This window comes from Marmota flaviventris, chromosome 6 (genome assembly GCF_047511675.1).
Source record: "Marmota flaviventris isolate mMarFla1 chromosome 6, mMarFla1.hap1, whole genome shotgun sequence".
Classification (NCBI taxonomy): domain Eukaryota; kingdom Metazoa; phylum Chordata; class Mammalia; order Rodentia; family Sciuridae; genus Marmota; species Marmota flaviventris.
The window spans coordinates 107870396-107893029 of NC_092503.1; the positions used below are offsets into that span (position 1 = coordinate 107870396).

General features: G+C 36.6%; 1 protein-coding gene across 1 annotated transcript in view; it reads left to right on the forward strand.

Moving 5' to 3' along the window:
* Cyp39a1 (cytochrome P450 family 39 subfamily A member 1) overlaps positions 1-22634 on the forward strand; it is a 130486-nt gene that overhangs the window by 101893 nt on the left and 5959 nt on the right. The window contains exons 9-10 of the mRNA XM_027950468.2: positions 4675-4770; positions 5639-5727. Coding sequence (XP_027806269.2) covers positions 4675-4770; positions 5639-5727 — 185 coding nt within the window. The remainder of the gene's footprint in view (positions 1-4674; positions 4771-5638; positions 5728-22634) is intronic.

Sequence of the window (22634 nt, forward strand, 5' to 3'; positions counted from 1 at the left end):
TTTCCCCCTATGTTGTATTTTACTGGCTTTACAATTTTGGTCTTAAGTTCAATCCATTTTGAGTTGATTTTTGCAAATTTTGTGAGATAAGGATCTGATATGTTTCTTCTGCATACAGCACCATTTATTAAAGAGACTATCCTTTCTCCATTGTGTATTCTTGGCACCTCTATCAAAATCAGTTGACTTTAAATTCATGTATTTATTCCTGGGCCCTGTATTCTGTTCCATTGGTCTATGTGTCTCTTCCATTAGTCTGTGTGTCTGTTCTATTGGTCTGTGTGTCTGTTTTTCTGCCAGTACCATGATTTTAAAAAAAAATAGTTTTATTTTTAGTTGTTGATAGATCTTTATTTATTTATATGCAGTACTAAGAATCAAACCCAGTGCCTCACACATGGCAGGCAAGTGCACTACTGTTGAGCCCTAGCCCCAGCCCCAACCGTGAGGTTTTGATCATGGTTGTATGGTTGTATCACTTTGTAGTATATTTTGAAGTCACACAGCAAAATGCCTCCAGCTTGGTCAAGATAGATTTGGCTGTTTAGGGTCTTTTGTGATTCCATGTGAGTTTTAGGATTATTTTTTCTGTTTCTGTGGAAAATGTCATTGGAATTTTGATAGCACACATTATTATACAAGTCCTGAAATTCTAGTAAGCACTAAGTGACCCTGGGACAGGTTACTAATATAAGTTGTAGGCACCATTTCATTAATGTAGAATATAACCTTGTGCTCATCTTTTTGACCACGTGATCCTATGTTAGAATCAGTGTCATCCTGTTCAAATCAAGCAGATGGATCAGATGGTCTCTTCTCTGCCAATTCAACCAATTAGTTCCCAAGCCACAATGGGTTGAGGAGTTCAGAATGTGAAAAAAAATTCTTTTGGATAACTAGAAGATGATTTCAGGCCACAGATTGCAGATATGGTAAAAGATAGCAGGAAAGTCATGGATAATCTCAGTTGATACTAGGAGTCAACAGCTGAGTGAGGAAGAGAAGGGCTTTCTATGAAAAGCAGGGGAATATTCTCATGTGCACCATGAAAAGGTATGTGTACATTGGCAGACTTTCCATTACGTATTTGTGAATCAATCAGGCAGAATGAATTTATTTTAGAGTGGTTTGATTTACGGCCTGCATTTTCTCTAGAGATCACATTTACTCAGTCTTTCACCCTTGTTTACTTTTGTTAATACATAGCTTATGAGTGCTTGAATTCAAACCAAGAGAATTTTGGAGTAGAACACAAAAGAGATAAAAATTCAAATTTTATAATAGTTAATGAGTGTTTCTTCCAAAGGAGACAAAGTTTGTTTAACTGGTCTCACATAAATTATAGACTTTTGTTTTAGCAGGACAGTTCCATGTTTTTCATTAATCAAATTATTAATTGATTCAAGTTGTGACTATGCGTGAGAATATTCTTTGAAAGGAAATATTCTGCTTGGTTTTAGTTAAGTAGAGCAATATGTTAATCCCTGAATGGTACTACAACTTTATTGAACTTTTATTAAGACACATTTGTATTTTGATTAGTAAATAATTAGTAATTACAACTTAGTTATTCATCTGTCAGTAGGTATTCTTAATTGTTGCTTTAAGCAAACAGATCCTGTGGGTGTTTTTTTTTTTTAAATATTTATAACTTAAACATATCATTCATTTTGGAACTTTTATTTAATGATATTTTTTAAAGTTTGGTTTTCAGTTGTATATTAATTATAGAAATTACATTTGATTTTTGTGTGTTGACATTGTATCTGCAACTTTGCTAAACATAATTTATTGACTGTTTATTGACTCTAGGAGTATTTTTATAGATTATAGGAATTTTTTAATGTGGACAATATTTTTGTTTCTTTCTCTGTTATCTGTGTGCCTTTTATTTTATTTTCTTGCTTTATTACACTGGCACTAACTTCCAGCACTATGTTGACTACTAGTGGAAACATCAGATATTACTTTGTTCCTGTGTTCCTGATCTAGAGTGAAAAGCATGCATTTATTTATTTATTTATGCTGAGATTCAAACCCAGGGCCTTGTGCATGCAAGACAAGGACTCTACCAACTGAGCTATATCCCTGGCCTGAAAATGTTTTATCTTTTACCATTAATATAAAGTTGTGCTTAAGGTTTTTTTTTTTTTTTAGATGCTCTTTATCAAATTGAAGAAATTTTGCTTTTCTCTACTTTTCTGATAACTTTCATCATGGATTGAATTTTTTTTTTAAAGAGAGAGAGAGAGATTTTTTTAATATTTATTTTTTAGTTTTCGGTGGACACAACATCTTTATTTTATTCTTATGTGGTGCTGTGGATCGAACCCAGCGCCCCGCGCATGCCAGGCGAGCATGCTACCGCTTGAGCCACATCCCCAGCCCCATGGATTGAATTTTGTCCAGTACTTTTCTGCATCGATTGATTGTTGTATTTTCTTTTTATCCTATTGATATAGTGGATTAAACTTGCTGATATTTGAAAGTCAGACCAACCTTTCATACCTAGAGTAAATCTCATTTGATCATGGTATATAATTCCTTTTCTGCATTGTTGGATTTATTTTGTTAATATTTGTCTAAGGATTTCTGGTCAAATTTTGTGAGAAAGATTGATCTATAATTTGTTCTCCTCATTTTACTGGCTCATCTGTTTTCTCTCATGACAGTCTCTTTAAACATATTTTATGTTATTACTGCTCCCTTTTCATAAATTCTCAGATTCCCTTCCTTCTTTCCTTCCTTCCTTTCTTCCTTCCTCCCTCTCTCCCTTCCTCTTTCTTTCACCTTTACCTTTGTAGGACTACTCCTTTCTCTTCAGGACTCGACTTTGCTTACACCCACTTATACCCACTTAGCTCTTGATACCCTTTCTTAAGTTACAAGAGGAAGTCTTCCCTTCTCTTCCCTCTTCAAGCAAGGACTGCCTCCAGATTAGCAGATGAAACTCATTTGGCCTCACAGCATCCAGGTGAGGTGGGCTGGCCAGGTTCAATTCTGTGAGCCTGTGCCATGCAGTTATTGCGACACAGAGTGATGTTAACTTCCCTTTACTGGGGATCTACATTCTGGTCCTGCCAATGTTCTGTCTTCCTCTCCATCTTTCTCTTCATTTGTTATGTAAACAAAGATTGAGATTTGTTAGCCTTTTCAGAGGATTTCTATGATGCAACCAGCTAACATGTTCTTTTCTGCTATTCATCATCATACTGGAAGATTCTTTCTTGTGTCCTCCCTCTTGCTAATGTTAATTTTGTTCCTGGAGGCCTGTTTGAAGTCTCCTTTACTCCCTTTACTCTGTAGCCAGATTTGTGGGTGGCAGCAGTGAGCAGTCTCCAAGTGATAATCACAACAGTGGGGACCATGGGGTGAGGTGGGGAGGGACAGAATTTTTCCTGAGCTGCCCCCAGTTCCTCCCCCACATACACATTAGGTACCTGTAGAACTGATTTAGAAGTAATTATGACCCCTCTAGCCTTAATTCCAGCAGAAATAAAATGAACATTGAGGACTGGAATCTCAGAGTTCTCCTTTTCTTTTTAAAATGGTTAGAAGACCCCAGCTAAAGCCTTGCTCTTTCCAGTTTGGGAGCTGATTCTCCCCAGCTCTCCTCTTACTTGCCAAATCTCAACATATTCAACTCCCATAGGAGTTGACAGGGGTTCTGGCAACTCTCTGCTACAATAAAAAAGACCTATTTTAAATTGTGAGGTGTATCATTTGTATACACAAAGTATTTTTCAGATATTGTGAGAATATTTCAAAGTCATGCAGAGTTAAACAGACATGCTTAGGATGACTGAGCATTACCTCATAAAATACTTCATTACAGTAAAGTTGGTCACCTTCTAGTGATCACACAACTTGGGGATCTTGTCTTGTGGTTCCCGCAAATGGTGAGGAAAGGGAGATTCTATGAAATAGCTTTAGTTCTGGGTGTATAATCTATAGATCAGGAAAACTTATTAGCACATGAATTGGAAAGGATGACATCCACTCTTCTGCTTCAGAAAACGCTTGTTTATTCCCAGTCCCATGAGTACTGCAACCCCAAATATAAACCCCACCAAATAAATGCACAACACTTGACTTTTCCTGTGTTTTCCTAACCAGTTGTCCTTAACTTCTTCCCGCCCCAATAACTGCTGTTGGATCGAAATAATAATAATAATAATTAAAAAATAAAATAATCCACTGACCCCTGCCCTTACACTATCTTCAGTATTCTCAGGGACAGGACACAACTACTTCTGTCCTCAGTGCTACAGTGACCATGGTCCCTGTCTTAAGAGTTAGATTTTTTTTTTACCACAACCTAGAGATTCATTGTGGTTTCCATGAAGAACACTGGCTGCAAACCCCAACATCAAACATCAAAAGCTGCTTTGGAATGGATTAATACTCATTTCTAAAATTCTGACACTTACCTAATATTTTCCTCTATGTAATCAAATATATGTAGGTATAACTAATAATCAAAATAGAAGTCAGTCATTGCCAAGTTGTATAGTAGAAGGGAATTGTCCGGAAAAGATAGATTTTCTCACCATCAATTATGAAATGTTTGTTGTTGTTACAATATAGTTGTAGCATTATTTTTAAAGACCCAAATGCTCCTCAAAGGAAATTTTAAAAAATGATTTGGAACCGATTTTTTTTTTTTTATCATAGAATTTTACTATTCCTTCTGGTGACCTATTGATGTTGTCTCCATTTTGGCTACACAGAAACCCAAAGTATTTTCCTGAACCTGAACTGTTCAAACCTGTAAGTTCTCTTTCCATACACATTACTCTTTGATTTAAAAAAATATTTTTTGGGGGGTAGGAGTTGGAAGTTATAAACTTAAACTATATTTTTACATAGCTATATGTCTCTACTAACTATAAACATAAACAAAGTTGGCTTCAAAGTACAGATTATATTTGCAAAGTAGACAGTGTAGCACTTACAAATCAGATAGGAAAGTTTTAGGAAGAAGCATACCATACTTTAAAATATTTTTTTTAATCTGAAAACAGGAGGCATGTTAAAGTAAATACCCCCAGTTCTAATCGAATTGTTTCATACTTTTGGGGAAATTGCTTGTGTTATTGGTTTCCAAGGAATAAACAAAATAAAAAGCAAATTAAAACAGTGATCTGCTATTTCTTATAACTAGAGAGTTACAGGGCTGAACAGAATCTTAGGAGGCCATTCAGTTCATTCTCTGCCTTTAGGTAAAACTGTCAAAACTAGCCTCCAGATGTATTCATTCTGTGTCCTCAGCTTTCTCTAATAGGCAGGGTTGTTGGTGTCTTATTACTAAATTTATTACAAAGACCAATTTTATGATGGAGCCTAAGACCTTATTATAAATACACTTCTCCTTAGGTCCATTCTGTGGTTGATTTATGTTATCATTTATATTTACCACTTAACAGAATTCTTTTTCAACCTTTTTTATTTATAAGTTCCTGTTCCAAAACCACAATTGTGTCTGATATTAATAACAGGTTGGAAAAAATTACCAACAACCCTGCAACTTTATATGCAAGGATTAGCTGTACAAGGTCATTTTTAGCCTAGAGACATAAAGTTAAGCTTATTTATATAAGGCTGATTTGGAAAAAAAAAAAATGTTTTCTTCCCACAGGAACGCTGGAAAAAGGCAAATTTAGAGAAGCATGCTTTCTTGGACTGCTTCATGGCATTTGGAGGCGGGAAGTTCCAGTGTCCTGGAAGGTCAGTGAAACAGCTGGGCCACATTTATCTAGAAAGTCAGCAGAAAGATGGCGGCCCACAGGGGGACGCTTTGGCTTAACCTCTCCACTACAGGGAAATCCAGGAGAGGACAGTTTGTTTGGTTGGTCAGTGGTGTTTTGAGATGTCTTTGTAGGAATGTGTTGGCTTCTGTTGGGAGGCCTCCTGAGAACACATATTTCACTTGCAGATGCCAGAGAGACCCAGTACTTCTCTGGATCAAATGCTTGGCTTTCACAGAAGGATAATAACGAAGTGGTTTGAGTGCTATGTTTTTTAAAAAACAAAACAGAGTGATATTTCTTCAACTACAATGTCATTGTGGATGTTTGCTGGGATTATTGAACATCCTTACCTGGAGCACAGTAGCAGTTAGTTGTTTTTTCTTTACAGAGTTAGTTTCCTTCTGCAAAACCTTTCCCTGGGTATCTTCCATAGTTAAATGAATCTGCTACCCAGGATTCATCTTTAGTGTGATGCCCTGTTCTAGTACAAGTATGCATCATTTACTGAAATTTATACTATTTATCCAAACAGAAAAATTTTTTAAACGTATCTCCCCTTTGCCAGACCCTCTGCTAAGTATGGGAAATAGCACAGTCCCTGACTTCATAGAATTCAATCTACACTAAATAAGTCTCATTTCTTCCTTGAGGAAGATTCCATAGGTAAACACTGATATCTCGGTGTAACAAAATCTCACTCAGTGGTTGTACAAATCTTTTAAAAAAATTTACACCTAAAAAATTATAGTTTCTTGATTTAAAAAGTCAGTCATTGTTTGAATAGTAATTCTAGTTCATAATTATTACTTATTCTATAAGCATCCATTCTATCGCTTCTTTTTATGTATTTTAGAGTGTCAAATTACTTTTAGTAATTTATATCTCTTCCAAATGGTTTAATTAGTCTTAGCCAACCTTGAAAACTCAAACCTTCATTTTAGAAATTATTCTAGAAACCTAAGCGTCAGCAAATTGACGCCTGGTGTTTTCCTGGACATAATTATTTATCCTGGGCTAGACTGATGAACTAAACAGGCCAATAAGACTGAAAGGAGAGACTTTTCTTCTGTAATTAGAAGAGAAGCCTCCTTTGTTCTCTCCCATTAGATGTGAGTAGATTCGCTGTGTCTCCCATTGTTACTAGCAGTAAATTCAAAAGGGACAGCCTTGTGATAGGGTAGAATCTATGAATGGCAAAGCAGAAATATGGCAATATCCCGTGAGTCCACAGATAGCACTGTTACTTAAATCATCCGTTTTGAAGAGCTCATCTACTTCCCATGATTTTATACAATATATGTCCTTATTTGTTTAAAGCAGTTTAGTTGAGGGTTTCATTGTTTCAAATGGGAAACAAGATGACAGATCCATCAAAAAAAACTCCACAGGTTGAATATCAGAAGTGATTGTTCACCATTTTAGGGGCAATGAAATATGTAGTGTGGACCAATAGTCAAAAATTGCCTGATGACTGTTGTTTTTAACAGGGGCTGCTGCAGTCTTCAGTGATAGCTTCTGAGGCTAAAAGACATTTGCTTGGGTTTTCATGTAATGGGTACAATAAAGGATACCATGACATTTGTAGCTCCACCAATAGCATCTTTTTTATAGAGATGCTCTGTGTTTTGGGGATGTCCTAAGCCTTTTTCTGTGTGCAAGGTGCTGCAGGAACCTTGGGCATGAGTAAGACAAGTTCTCAACTCTCATGAAGTATCCACATAGTGGGGTGGAGGGGGACATAAAGTTCATAAATAACTACAGGGATTGCAGGATAAGAGACGCCCAAGTACCTCTGTGGAGACTCAAGAGAGAATGTAGATCTGGTCAGAGTGATTAGAGAAGATTTTGTGGGGAAAGTGGCTTTTGAAGGGCTACTTTTAGGTTGAGGAAACAGAATGAGAAAAGGGTCATTAAGAACAGAGGTGTGTGGCTTAAGAGTTTATGGTTTTAACTCTTATTGAAGCCAAATTATAGATAGTGATGAGAAGGAAGACTGAAAAAGTACATTGGCTCAATTAGGAAAGCAACTTAATACTTGCTTTAGGAGTTTGTATGCAGCTCACAAGGTACTAATAAAGCATTAAATGGATTTAGGTAGAATGGATTGGTGTGGGATATAACTTCAGTTATATGGTTATGTTAATATTCCATACAAGAGATATGGAATGGTGGAATTCACCAGATTTGGAAAATGATTAGAAACCATAATCCATTGAGAGTTGGAGGTAGACTTTGGCTTTGAATCTAAATGGCTGGAAGAGATGGTGGACATAGAAAAATCAAGAATAGGAGAGAATTGGGGGCCCGATTTAAAAGTTTGCCTTTGCATACTCGAGTCACCTGATGTATGGCAAAATATTAATCATATAGCTAACATCTACAGGTTAAATGCAAGAGTTGAATATATCTGATCTTTTTTAAAAAAAACCTACCAAATCCAAATCCAGTTTTCAATTAAGTTTCTGCTTCAAAATGTTCTTAATTTTTCTGTTACCTAGTTCAAATAACCAACTCATGAAGCATTTTGTTTTAAAGAGAGATAAAATAAAAATTGTTCGGGAAAGAGAATGACTTCATTTGGACAATGTATACCCAGACTGATCTTTCCACTAGAAATTTAATTCCACAAATCCTTAGTATAAACACCAGAAAATTGCACCCATTACTAATTGTTGTACCAGGAGCCAACTTATTTTCTCATGCACCAAAAACTCAGTGAATCAGAGAGCACTGCCTGTAACGCAGCTGACAATCTGAGTTCATCGTGAACACATACTCTTATGGCCTTGCAGCTGTCACTTCTTGGAGCTCAGTTCACTGAGGTGGTATGAGAGTCCCTCTCGAAAGTAAACACAGAAGACATTGGTAATTTACCTAAATAATACTTGGTGCTGCCATCAGTTGCCAACCAAAAACCAGAATAAAAGAACTGTTAGTCCCTCTTGATAATAATGGGAGTTCAGGAAAGAGGTTTGCAGGAGGAGTCCCTTGCTGGATATTTCCCTGCAGCATAGGAAGGAAACCTATCACAGGGCTTCTATTGCTAGAGAATTTTGATATTTTGTAGAAAAACAAACAGGAGAAAGCAAGGTAAACTATTAGACTTCACCAAATATAGAACAGGGCAAAATGAAGGGATTCATGATAGTGGGAAGTCTCACCTTAAATGATGAGATTTAAAAGGAGAAATATAAGACAAGGGGATTTTCAGAGCTGGGGAAAACTCCTTTGAGCAATCATCTGAGAGTGGATGATCTTGACACAAAGTGATGTGTTTACTATACCCCCAACCAGCATGTACCCTAAAGCCAATGAGCTGAATTTACCTTGGTCCTCACCACTGCTAGAGGAGGCCTGCTTGGCTGTACCACTGTGTGAACTGATAAAGATGGAATAAAACAACAATCCTGGTCTTTGGCAAGATTAACCATTTTATAGAGAAAGCCATGCTCAGATTAAAAGCAGGTGTAATAAAAGTAATTCTGCAAATATTGGGAAGTGGAGTATTTGGTAAAGCATGGATTCCTAGGGAATGTAAACTGATTCTAGTTCATGTTGGGGGCAGGGCAGGGAAGTTCTTCATGTATCTTAGGACAATGCTACAGAGTCATAGATTTGGGTCATTGATAAAAATCACACAGCTATTGAAAAATTAATCAAAAGCATAGTTATAGCTAAGATTATCTTAATAGTACTATTCAATTGAACAAATGTCTTTTAAACACACAGTATTAATATGATTATTCTTTCATTCAGTAATTGTTTATTGAGTATATGCTTTGTGTCAAAGCAGGATTCTAGGAGCTACCTTTAGAAAACAAACCAGATAAAGCCCCTACCATGAAGGGCTTATATTGTAACTCATGTTACTTTGTTTAAAATTGAGGGGGGATTCAGCAGGCACAGTGGCACATTCCTATCTAAGCTACTCAGGAGGCTGAAGCAGAGGATCACAAGTTTGAAGACAACCTGGGCAACTTAGCAAGACCCTGTCTCAAAAAAACAAAATAAAAAGATCTGGGGGTGTATAGCTCAGTGGTAGAGCACTTAATTAGTCTGTGTGAGGCCTTGGGTTCAATCTCCAGTACTGCAAATAAACACACAAACAACAACATTGGGGAGATTCAAAGACACAAAACATCCTGAATACCTTATATTGTGTTTGGGGAGATGAGACAGCAACACAAAGAGCAAGCCCCGCTTAACTTCATAAGATGGCATATAAGATGTGCCAGATGACTCTTCTGTATAGCTGTCATAGCAGTTTAGTAGAAGGGGGATTAGAAAAAGCTAAGCACCAAAGAAACAAATAACCCAATTAATAAATGGGTCAAGGACCTGAACAGACAGTTCTCAGAAGAGGAAATATAATAAATAAACAAATATATGAAAAAATGTTCATCATCTCTAGCAATTAGTGAAATGCAAATCAAAACTACTCTAAGATATCATCTCACTCCAGTCAGAATGGGAGCTATTATGAGTACAAACAACAATAAGTGTTGGCGAGGATGTGGAGGAAAAGGCACACTCATACATTGCTGGTGGGACTGCAAATTGATACAGCCAATATGGAAAGCAGTATGGAGATTCCTTGGAAAACTAGGGATGGAACCACCATTTGACTCAGCTATCCCTCTCCTTGGTCTATACCCAAAGGACTTAAAACAGCATACTACAGGGACACAGCCACATCAATGTTTATAGCAGCACAATTCAAAATAGCTAAACCGTGGAACCAACCTAGATGCCCTTCAGTAGATGAATGGATAAAAAAATGTGGCATATATATACACGATGGAATATTACTCAGCAATAAAGGAGAATAAAATCATGGCATTTGCAGGTAATTGGATGGAGTTGGAGAAGATAATGCTAAGTGAAATTAGCCAATCCCTAAAATGCAAATGCTGAATATTTTCTCTGATATAAGGTGACTGACTCATAGTGGGGTAGGGAGGGGGAGCATGGGATGAATAGACAAACTCTAGATAGGGCAGAGGGGTGGGAGGGGAAGAGAGGGGACATGGAGTTAGCTATGATAGTGGAATGTGAATGACATCATTATCCAAAGCACATGTATGAAGACATGAATTGTTGTGAACATACTTTATATACTAACAGAGATATAAAAAATTGTGTTCTATATTTGTAATAAGAATTGTAATGCATTCTACTATCATGTATTTAAAAAATAAAAACAATTTAAAAAAAAGAAAAGACTTTTGGATTAGAAGGGAATAATTAGTAAATAACACGGAAGAAAGCACATCTTCCTAAGGTAGAGTAGAATCAAACTGAGGAAATAAAAAAATAAATAAATAACTGCACATAGGAATGTCATATATGTGCATGTAAACATGAAGGCAACTATATGTTTAGGATTCATGGAGCTCTGGGCACATCTAATTCTATATACTTATGTTTAGAATAATGTAATTTCTCCAGGCATGGTGGTGCATACCTGTAATCCCAGCAACTGAGGGGGCTGTAGTAGGAGAATTACAGGTTCAAAGCCAGGCTCAGCAACTTAGCAAGGCCCTAAGCAACTTAGTGAGACCTTGTCTCAAAATAAAACAGTAAAAGGGCTGGGGATGTGGCTCAGTGGTAAAGCTCCCTGTGTTCAATCCCTGGTACCAAAAACCAACAGAAAGCATAATTTTAATGGTGGTTCCTTATTCAGTAAATTTTGTATTAGAGAAGTGCACAATTTTGTATTTGAGAAGTGTTATAAGTAGCTTTCTCCCTTTTATACTTAAAAATAAAAATAGATAATTGCTTTTGAGAAGTGAGCTAATTGAAACCACCACAGGTTTAATGACAAATTGAAAATTCATTTTATTCTGAGGAATGGGTTATATAAACAAATGTATCCCCTCAACTCCAGTTGTTAAATATAATTAAATGTTCATATTTACTTGTATAATCTAATGGTTTTACTAAGTGTGCACATGTCCTTGAGGGTGAATAAAAAGGGTTTAGGAACAAGGTTGGAATGAAGGGTGAATGTGGTTAATTCTAGTACTGAGCCAGGCTGTTAGGAGCCATTATAAATTTTTAGCCATGTTTTTTTTCCTCTTACTGCTTTGCAAAGGAGCAGTGACTCACTCCAAGGAACACAGAAACCATCGGCAAAATTGCAGTCATTATTTTCCTGGCCATTTCGTTCTGACACTTCATTAGGAGGCAAAGATTTAAGGCTGTCAAGAACAGAAGCAATCCGAGAGTGATTTTTAATACTTAGGCACAAGTGCTTCAAAAACAACACATCTTTTCCGAGCAAGAATTTCAGAAAGGGGCCCTTTTCTGTTTAACTTACAAAATATATCTTCAGCCCCTTCAGATTGGGTACCCTGTCCCTGCCCCCATGGATCTTCTTACCTCATCAGACCAAGTGACTCTTCTCTAATGAGTTAGGTATCTCTGCTGTTCAGAAAAAGGGCTCCATTCCTCAGAAAGGAAGACTGAAATTTAAAACGTACTATATCACAATATCACCTGTAGGTTATCATCTCCCCATCACCTAATGCCTTCTTCTCTTTTCCCAGTCATCATCCTTTTCATCTGGAGAACCATGAGATTGTAGGGTGCTGATTTTACCCTCCACTCTATCATAGGGGACCTCTGTTCCCGAAGCCAGTCAGCACATTCCAACCCTACTCCCTTTTGCCCTTTCCAGAGTGATTGGTTTAGTTGGGAATTGGCAGATGTCTTAAACAGGACAATTAATTACGAGGGTTTCTGTTGAGGCTTCTGGATCAAAAATAGTCACTTCCTCTGGGATGTGAAGAAAGAGGCATTTGGATCCAGAAACTCTTGACAGCTATTTTGAGACTATAAGAGCAGACACTGTTAGGATGAACTTGGCAGAGCAAAGCAACAGGGAAACTGGCTTCATGGTAATATCCCTGAGCTGTTGGAGATATCTCTGTCGAAGACCAGCACCTGCTCTAGGTTTTTTTTGTTGTTGTTGTTGTTGTTACATAGAGCAATACATTGTGCTCAATATGGAAACTGGTCTGTTGTGCATTTTATGTCATTTACATCAAGTAATACAGTTACCTTAAAAGTAAGTTTTCTTTCAAGAATTATTGAACTCTATGAACATATTCTAACCACATCAGTTAATTGTTTTTTTTAAAATAATTTGTGCTTTATAAAGAGGCTGAGTTTCATTTGCCATGGGGGTATCACAAAACAAAATTGATCACACTTGTGCCTCCAACACTGGCACCACCACCAATAGAAAAGTGCCTATGCCTCAAAGCCTAGTGTCACCATGGCCAGCAGCATTCCCACATGCCAGGATCAGTTCCACAAGGAAGTGCTTTGTCTAGGACTCCACTCCCCACCTCAGAAGCCAAGGGAAACCAGAGGAACACAGTAGCCTTTGCCACTAAGGGCCCCTAAGACCCTTGCCACCATTACTACTATCACAGACACTCACAGCCCAACCTGCCAAATACCCTCTCAGTCTTGGCCGATGTGGACCTTAGTGGCAGAGCTGGGCAGCAATTGTGCTACCACTCAGCATCTGGCGGTGCCCTCTAACCCTCAGGCTTTTCCCACTGAAGCCAGTCAGTAAATCTGGAAGAGAGAGGTCACTGCTCCCCGAAATGTGCAGGCATCATCAACAAGGCTACACAAAACTCGAAAAAGCAAGGAAACACAACACCATTAGAGAAACACAAATTTATGGAAGTTAGCACCCTCTTTAACAACCTGCTCATCTAAGAAGAAATCATGGGGAAAATGAAAAAAATAGAGAAAAATGAAAATACAGTGTACCAAAACTTATGGGATGTGGTGTAAGCAGTGCTAAAGGGAAAATTTGTAGCTATAAATGGTTATGTCAAAACCTAAGAAAGATCTCAAATCCACAACCTAAGAAAATAACTCAAGGGGTTAGAAAAAGAACACACTAAACCCAAAACTAGGAGAAGGGAGGAAATACAAAGATTAGAACAGAGATGAATGAAATAGAGAAAGGAAAATGGTAGAGAAAATCAATGAAAACTAATGTTGGTTCTTCGAAAAAATTAAAAACAAACTGATAAAATTTTAGCTAGATAGTCTAAAAGAAAAAGAGAGAAGACTTAAGTTACAAAACTGGAAATAGGACATTACCACTGATTCTATAGAAACAAAAAGGATTATCGGAGTGTTGTGACCAATCAAATGCCAGGAAATTAGCAAGACTTTCAACAAATTGAGTAACCTCAGTGAAACAAACAAACAAAAAATCCTAGAAATACAACTATCAAGGCCAAATCATGAGAAAGAGAAAATCATAATAGACCTGTTCAGCTAGAGATAAATCAGGATTCAGAAATCTTCCAGCCGAGAAAAGCACTTAACTGATAGTTTCTCAGTGAATTCTAGCAAATATTGAAAGAATAACTAATACCAGTCCTTCTCAAGCTTTTCTTTAAAAAAAAAAATGAAGAGAACATTCCTTAATTCATTCCATGAGGTCAGCCGTTACCCAACACCAAAGCTAGACGAAGGCACTACATTAAAGGAAAACTATAGAACAAATCTCCTATGAACATTGCTGCAAAAATTCTCAACAGAATACTAGAAAGCCAAACTCAGCAACATATTAGAAAGAGGCACCATGACCAAGTGGGATTTATTTCTGCAGGTAGGATGTTTCAACATATGAAAATTAATCAACATAGTACACCACATTAGCAGAATTAGCAGGGAGAAAAACTCATATGCTCATCATAATAGATGCAGAAAACACACTTGACAAATGTCAACATCTTTCATGGTAAAAACACTCACCAGTGTAGGAACAGAAGAAAACTGCCACAATATATGGTACTGATATAAAGACCGCCATAGAGACCAATGGAATTGAGATCCCAGAATGAAGTGACAAGAATGCTAAACCATCAATGGAGATCTTTTCAACAATGGTTCCAGGAAAATTAAATATCCATAAGCAAGGCATCGGGTAGTAGGTTAGACCCGCACCCAGCATCATGTACAAAAATTCACTTGGCCCTTTTTCCTGAATAAGGAGATTTAAAAAAAAGGTGCCCACATTTCTAGCAAATACTCAAACATATGAGAGTTTCCCTTCTAGGAGGAGTAGCTGTAGGACCATCATTGGCACCAGCCTTTCTATAGTCTGGAAAACTCCCCTCCTGGAAGCCAGTTCTGATCTTCTCAATGAAACAGAAAATAGTATCTTGAATCAAGAAGAGTCAAGGTTCTCCAATCCATTCCTCTGTGCTTAACCATCTGCTTTCTCCTTTTCTGCCTGCAAATAATTCCTAGTCTGTTTTCATGTTTCATTCTTTTCCTCCTCTTCCAAAATATGCCATTCTTGTCCTCACATCTTATTTTCTTTATTTAACATAAAGCATCTTCCTGATGCTCCACCCAGCCATAACGTTTTATGTATGATTGGGATGATCTTTGTAATTTGGATACTATGTATTAAAGTTAAGAGGTTTCATTATTACATATATTAACATACATTTTATTTTCTTTCTCTTTGTCAGTTTTCTCCAGATCAGCCGTTCTCAAAATGTGGTCTTCAGACCACCAGTAGTATCATTACCTGAAAAGTTGTAAAAAAATGCAAATTCTTGTGCCCTGTCCTAACCTGCTGAATCAGAAACTTTGGGGTGAAGTTCAGAGATCTGTGTATTAACAACACCTCCAAGGGGAGTCTGATATGTGCTGAAGTTTGAGGATCACGGATCTGGATGACTTTGTTTCTTGACACTAAATTGATCTTGTCTTCCTAAGAGCTCTTGTGGGACAAGGTTGTGGGAAAGTCCTTCTCCTTCCCCTTGAATAGCTATGCGTCAGGGCCTGGTGCCTGTGAAATTCTGTGCTGCTTTCTCCGGGTTCCAGCGCGAGATCATTCTATTTTCACAAAGCTGAATCTGGTGGCAACTAGGAATGCACTTCAGAGCTCCTGCTCCTGGCAACAGTAAGTTTTCCAGCTCATGCTGGACTTGCTGCAATGACTTCTAGAAGGAAAAGAGATTTTCTTTTTTAAAGTGAGAGAGGAACAGTCTCAAAATCAAAGCATCTGAAGTAAAAATCATTAATGCTCCCCCATGCCAGTACTGCTTCTCTTGATTTCTTTTGGATGTATCATTACTGCACTAGACACCTGGGTTTGGGCATAATCCTTCAGTCCTTCTTTCGGGGCTTCTGTGTCTATTCTGTCCTCCAAAGCCAGGTCTTTATCACCTCAGCATCCACTGATTGCTGTTGTCCAAGCCCTCTCCTGATTCTGTATCATTTTAAGTCTATCTTTACTTATTACATGCAGTTACTTTTCCTGAAATAATGATCTCTGATTGTCACTCTCTTATTAGGACTCTGGCACTACTGCCTGCCAGGCAGACTCCTCAACCCAGAACTCGCTGTCCACAATACGGCACCAGCTGTGCCTTCTACACTTCAGGGAGTGCAGTCCCCAGAGAGGTCACTTGCTGTTCCCCAACTTCAGAGCATCCATTCCTCCCCTGGCTGTGACATTTGCTGGCTCTGAAATGCCCTCTTTCAACATGTCCACTTATTTAAGCCTGTCCTTCCTGAAGGTCTAGCTCATGTTTCACCTCCAGGTACCTGGTTCTTGGCGCTCTCTCCAGACTCCCAATTTCTATAGTTCTTTTGTTTGCACCTGCACCTTTTCCCACTGCCTTAGGCTGTTACCTTATATTGTCACCTGTCTCATCTCTCCCTGTTCATTCCCAGCAGTGTGTTTTTGCAGGATTTTTTGTTCCCCATTCCTGTGTAGCATTCTGTGAACAAATATTTACAAACAGGAAAAATACGCACGTACTAACTATTTGAGGAATTTTCAACATGTTTATATCTTAATGAGTTTTATTTGTAGATGTGCAATATTGTTCCTGTAGATGTAAAAAATAAACCCGTTATAAATAACATGCCTCATTATTTTCATTGTTTTAGCATTAAGAGTATTAAGAAAACATTCCCAGCATGAACATAGTTCAGCTCATTTTTGAAAATGATCTTTAAAAATACAGATTTATGAATCTCTTTTCTTTGGCTTAAAGAGCTTTTTAAAGTTCACTTAAACGTTTCTGGTATTTTAGACATTGAACAACATTTAATAACATAGAAAAGGCTTAAAAACACAAAGCATTTTAATTTTTGCCATTGCCAGCAAAAATAACTTCAGTGGATAATTGAGATAATGCTATCAAAATATCAAGATATCTGGATTTGGAGAAAATAAGATTTTCAATATAGATTTTTATCACATTATTAATTTATCTTTTCCTTTCATTGAAATCTCAAAACATTTATAAATAATACAAATGGTCATGTTAATGTTAATACTATTTAAGTAACTATCAATGTAACCAAACAAGCAATACTAAAAATAAAGAAAAAAATATTAAAGCCTCACTAATTCAGAATGCACAAGCATGATTGGTCAGAAGCCTGAGTTATTGATTAATCTTTAAGGTGAAGGTAGTTTTATCATTTTTAAGAACATTATAGGGACTAAAATTAATTAAGGAAATGCTGCCTCACAGATTGTAGTGGGAAAGTATCTTAATGAATGGGTAAATATTATTCCTAATTATCTCCTTTGGGGGAAAATTTTCTATCATTCCTTTTTTATTATTCTACTTCCTCTATATATTCTTTTATATTTAATTTTTTTAATTTTAATTGACAAGAAAATGGTATACATTTATTGTGCACAATATATTACTTTGGTATAAATACATTTTGTGAAATCAAGGTATCTGACAAATGGACTATCTCACATACTTAAACATTTTTTGGGTGAGAACACTTAAAGTCTATTCTCTTAGCAATTTTTAAATATACAATATATTGTTATTAAATGTAGTCACCATGAGGTAAAATAGATCTCTTGAACTTTTTCCTCCTAACTGAAAATCTGTGTTTGCTTTGTTGTGGTTTTGGTTCCAGGGATTGAACCCAGGGGTGCTTAACCACTGAGCCACATCTCCAGCCCTTTTTATTTTTATTTTTTTATTTTGAGAAAGGGTCTTGCTAAGTTGCTAAGGGCCTCTTACTAAATTGCAGAGACTGGCCTTGAACTTGCAATCCTCCTTCCTGCCTCAGCCTCCTGAGTTTCTGGGATTACAGGAGTGCACCATCACAACTAGTTTTATCAAACCCTTTGAATGCTACTTGTGATGATACTTTAATGTTCTTGTGACAATGCTTAAAGAAACCTCATTTTCAAACTTAGATATAATTTTTCAATACATGCAGTCTGTTCACTGTCTCTAGCATGTTCAGTTCAGGATCAGAGTCCTAAGGTGTAACTCCTCTTCAGGAAATGCCCTACCCAAGATACTCACATGCCTCATTCTCTTTGATTGATTCCAGTGCCTATAGAAATGTCACCTCATCAGAGAAGACTTCCTAATCTGAAATGTTTTAGCACATACCTTCATCACTCACTTTTCCCTTGTCTTATTTATAATTTCTAATATATATTCTACTGGAATTTAAGCTCTATGAGAATATGAGTGTTGTTTTTGTTTACCTGGGATAATGTCAGTGCTTAGAAGCATACAGAGCACATAAAGGCATAATATGGAATGAATGAATGATCTTACTTTGTAAGAACTCTCAGAGAATAACCAGTTGTCAGTTCACTGTTACCATGGAGAAAAGACAGGCATGTTACATTGTGCCCTGGTAGTCTAATCAGAACTTGACATGTGGGTGCTCTGCGATCTTTGCTGTACTCCAGTCCTGTGTGTCACCACCACCTCAATAAAGATGGGCGCTACTGCTCCCATGCGGTCTCCATCAGAGGGGCATAAGCTGTTCATGCTTCTGCCATTTTATCCCTTTGTTCTCCACTGCACTATCATACAAAATAGTGTAAGTGCATCAGATTTTATTGAATTTTTGAAGTTAATTTAAAAAAAAAAGAAAGGAAAGTATAGGTAGGAAAATATTTCTGTCCATGAAATGTTTCTTTACTTATAGTCCAGGAGAAAAGTATTTAAGTGAAGCACTTAACAGAATGTCTCCCGTTCTGTCTATGCACTTCTTTACATGACGCTATGCTTGTCTCTCTGGCAAAATAGCCACAGAGCAGCTCCACCATATTTTTGGTTTCATCTCTACCCTGAGAAGTTGGTTCTGTTTCAGGATTCATCCCCCTTTCTCCATTAGTACATTTCAAAATATCTGAGTGTAGAATTACACTGGAGGTTTTCAGTAGGACTCTCCATGTTTTTTCTTGAAAATTAAGCTCCTCAAATGGCCCACAGCAGATACAGGCACACCATGTCCTTACAGTTTGTCCAAATGCTAATTCTCCAAATTCTCTACTGAGTGGTTATGTCAACCTCTTTCTTTTTCTTTCTCTCTCCCTCCTCCTTCTCTTTGTCTCCTTCATGCATTTCTAAAGACAATAATCTTTTTTCCTAATAATATATGGTATAATCTATTTCTTTAACAAGAAAATTAAGTATCACAAAATTATCAAGGCCGCTGGCCTCTTTCACAGTTCATTAGTGATAAAGAACTTCATTAGCTCCTTTTCTTGAGACACTGATGGTTTGTTTTTTCTATTAATACTTTAAGCCTATTGAGCCATTGTCTTCTGGTTTGCATAGTTTCAGATGAAAAGTCTATGTTGACTTCAATTTTTTTTTTTTTTTTTTTTTTTTTTTGTGGTGCTGGGGCTCAAACCCAGGGCAAGCACTCTACCAAATAAGCTATATCCCCACCCCTAATTTTGTTGCAAAAAAAGCTTATTTTTCTCTGGCTGCTTTAAAAAGTTTTTTTCTCTCTTGTCTTCAGCAATGTGATTATGATTTGCCTTAGCATTATTTTCTTTATATTTCTTCTGCTTGGGGTTTCCCGGGCTTCTTGGGTCAGTAAGCTGTAGTTTTCAAAAGTTTGAAAATATTTCAGCCATTATTTCTTAAAATATTATTCCTTCCTACCTTTAGCCATCTCTAATTACATGTATGTTAGACACTTTATATTATTTTGTAAGTCACTGATGTCCTCTTCATTTCTTCTTTTAGAGTCCTTTTATTCTAGGTACTTTATTTTAGATATTTTCCATTATTATGTTAAGTTCCATGCCATTTTATTTTGCAGTATCTTATCTTCTGTTACTCCCTTCCAGTTTATCTTTCCTTTTAAGATACTGTATTTTTTTTTCTTGAAGTTTGATTTGGATTTTTTTATATTTTCCATTTCTCTCCTCATTGTATGTTTTCTTCCTCGTTTTTGAATATATGGAGTATACTTAAATGCTTCCAATATTTATCATTGTTTCTTTTTTCTTTTTTGAAATTAAACTTTATTTATTTATTTATGGAGCTTTGTTTGTTTGTGGTACCAGGAATTGAACCAGGGACACTTAACCACTGAGCCACATTCCCAGCTTTTTTTATATTTTATTTTTTGAGACAGGGTGTTACTGAGTTGCTTAGGGCCTCACTAAGTTTCTGAGACTGGCTTTGAACCTCTGACCTCCTGCCCAAGCCTTCTGAGCTGCTGGATTACAGACATGTGTCACTGTACCTGTCTCATTGTTTCTTTATAAATGATTTTTCTCTTGCTTAGGTCATATGTTCTAATTTCCTTTAGTCAATTTTTTTCTTGTTAATTGATATATTAAACTTATATATATTTATGGAGTGATGTGTTGATACATATATACATTGTATAATGTTGAAATCAGGATAAAACACTCTCCCCAAACACTTATCATTTATTTATGGTAAATATATGCAAAATCTTTTCTTCTAATTTTTTAAAAAGAGTATGCAGTATATTATCATTATCTATAATCATCCTACCATGCAACAGAACACTAAAACTAGTACCCTTTAATCAACCATTTCCCTTCTCTCCATCTCCCCTTCCCTTCACAGCTTCTGGTAACCATCATTCTACTCTCAACTTCAATATGATAAACTTTTTAGTTTGAATGAGATCATATGAGACATGTCTTTCTATCAGGAGCCTGTTTTACTTCACATAATGACCTCAAGTTCCATCCATATTGTATGAAATGATATGATTTTATCCTTTTTATATGGTTGCCTAGCATTCTGTGTGTTTATCCACCACTTTCTCTTTATCACTTCATCGGTTGATGGACACTTTCTCTTTATCACTTCATTGGTTGTTTCCATTTCTTGGCTGTTGTGAATACTGCTGCAATAAACTTGCGTGTGCAAATGAGTCTTTGACAGACTGATGTTTTTCCTTTGGATATATAGTCAATAGTGGCATTGTTGGGTCATATGGTAGTTCTCTTTTTCATTTTTTAAGAAACTTCTGTACTGTTTTCACAATGGTTTTTCATTCCCACCAATGGTGTGGAATGCAAAGTTTCCCTTTTGCTCATGTCCTCACCAGCACCTATTGTCACTTTGACAATAGCCATCCTTACTGGAGCAAGGTTATATTTCATTGTGTTTTGATTTGCATTCCCCTGATGATGAGTGATGTTGAACACTTTTTCATATACCTGTTGGCCACTTCCTTAGGAAAAAAAATGGCAATTTTAGTCTGTTGCCTATTTTTTAATTCAATTATTTGTGGCTTTTTTTTTCTTTTTTTCTGTTGCTTTGAGTTCCTTGTCTATTTTGGTTGATAAGACTTTGTACAATGTGTGTTTTCCCATATTTTCTGCCATTCTGTATTTTGTCTCTTCACTCTGATAATTGTTTCCCCTGTTGGGCTGAAGCTTTCTCATTTGATAAAATCCATTTATCTCTTTTGGCTAGCTTCCTATGTTTTAAGGTCTTTTAAAAACAAACAACAGGGGCTGGGGTTGTGGCTCAGTGGTAGAACACTTGCCTAGCAAGTGTGAGGCCTAGATTTAATTTTTAGCACCACATAAAAATAATAAAATAATAAATAAACGTTATGTGTACATCTACAATGTCTTCAAACAATTTTGAGTTGATATTTATATATGGTGAGATATAGGAGTCTGGTTTGAGTCTTCTGCATGTGAATATCCATTTTTTCTAGTGCTAGTTATTGAAAAGACTGTCCTTTCTTCAGTACATGTTTATAGCATCTTTGCCAAAGATCAGCTGGCTATAGATATGTGGGTTTACTTCTAGAAACCCTGGAGTTTTTTAAATAGATATAATATAGGAAGTTTAATTTTCATGAATGCTGGGTTTTATTTTAGTTTAGTTTTAGACTTTATTATGGCATGTAGTTGCTTGAAAAACAAGTTTTCAAAGCTTAATTTTAAGCTTTAAGTTATATCCAGAGTGGCATTTAACATAGGATAATATAATCCCATTACTACCTAAGGCAATACTCTTTTAGGATTCCACCCAGTGGTCTGTGGGCTGCAATATCTCTCTTCTGTCTTTTGGGGGAAAAAAAATCCATGCTTTGTATAAGCTCTAGACCTTATTTAGCTTATTGAACTTTGACTGTATTTTCGCCATTCATCTCCTGCCTCAGTAGTTTCTTCTAACACATGCTGAGATCAGTACTGTGCCAAATACTCAAGGAGACCTCTGTCCAAACGTCCAAAGTGTTCTTATTCTCTCTCTATGAAACTCCCTCCTCTACATTCTTCCCTACAAATTTACTCTCTTTAGATTGCCTGAATCTTGATCTCTGTCTCTGGTAATTTAACAATACCCTCTGGCCTGCATGGGTTTTCCCGTGCTCATCCTGTGGCCTGAAAACTACCATAAGCTGCAAATGGAGGCAGCCAAAGCAGCTCACCTCATTTCTTTCTATTCTCTTAGGGATCTTTATCATGAATTTTGCCTAGTTTTTGAGTTATGTAAAGTAGAAGGCAACACTGACTTCTGTCACTCTATCATGAATAGGAGTAGAAGCTCTAACTTGTTAGAAGTTTGACAAAAACTTAGGTGTGAAACA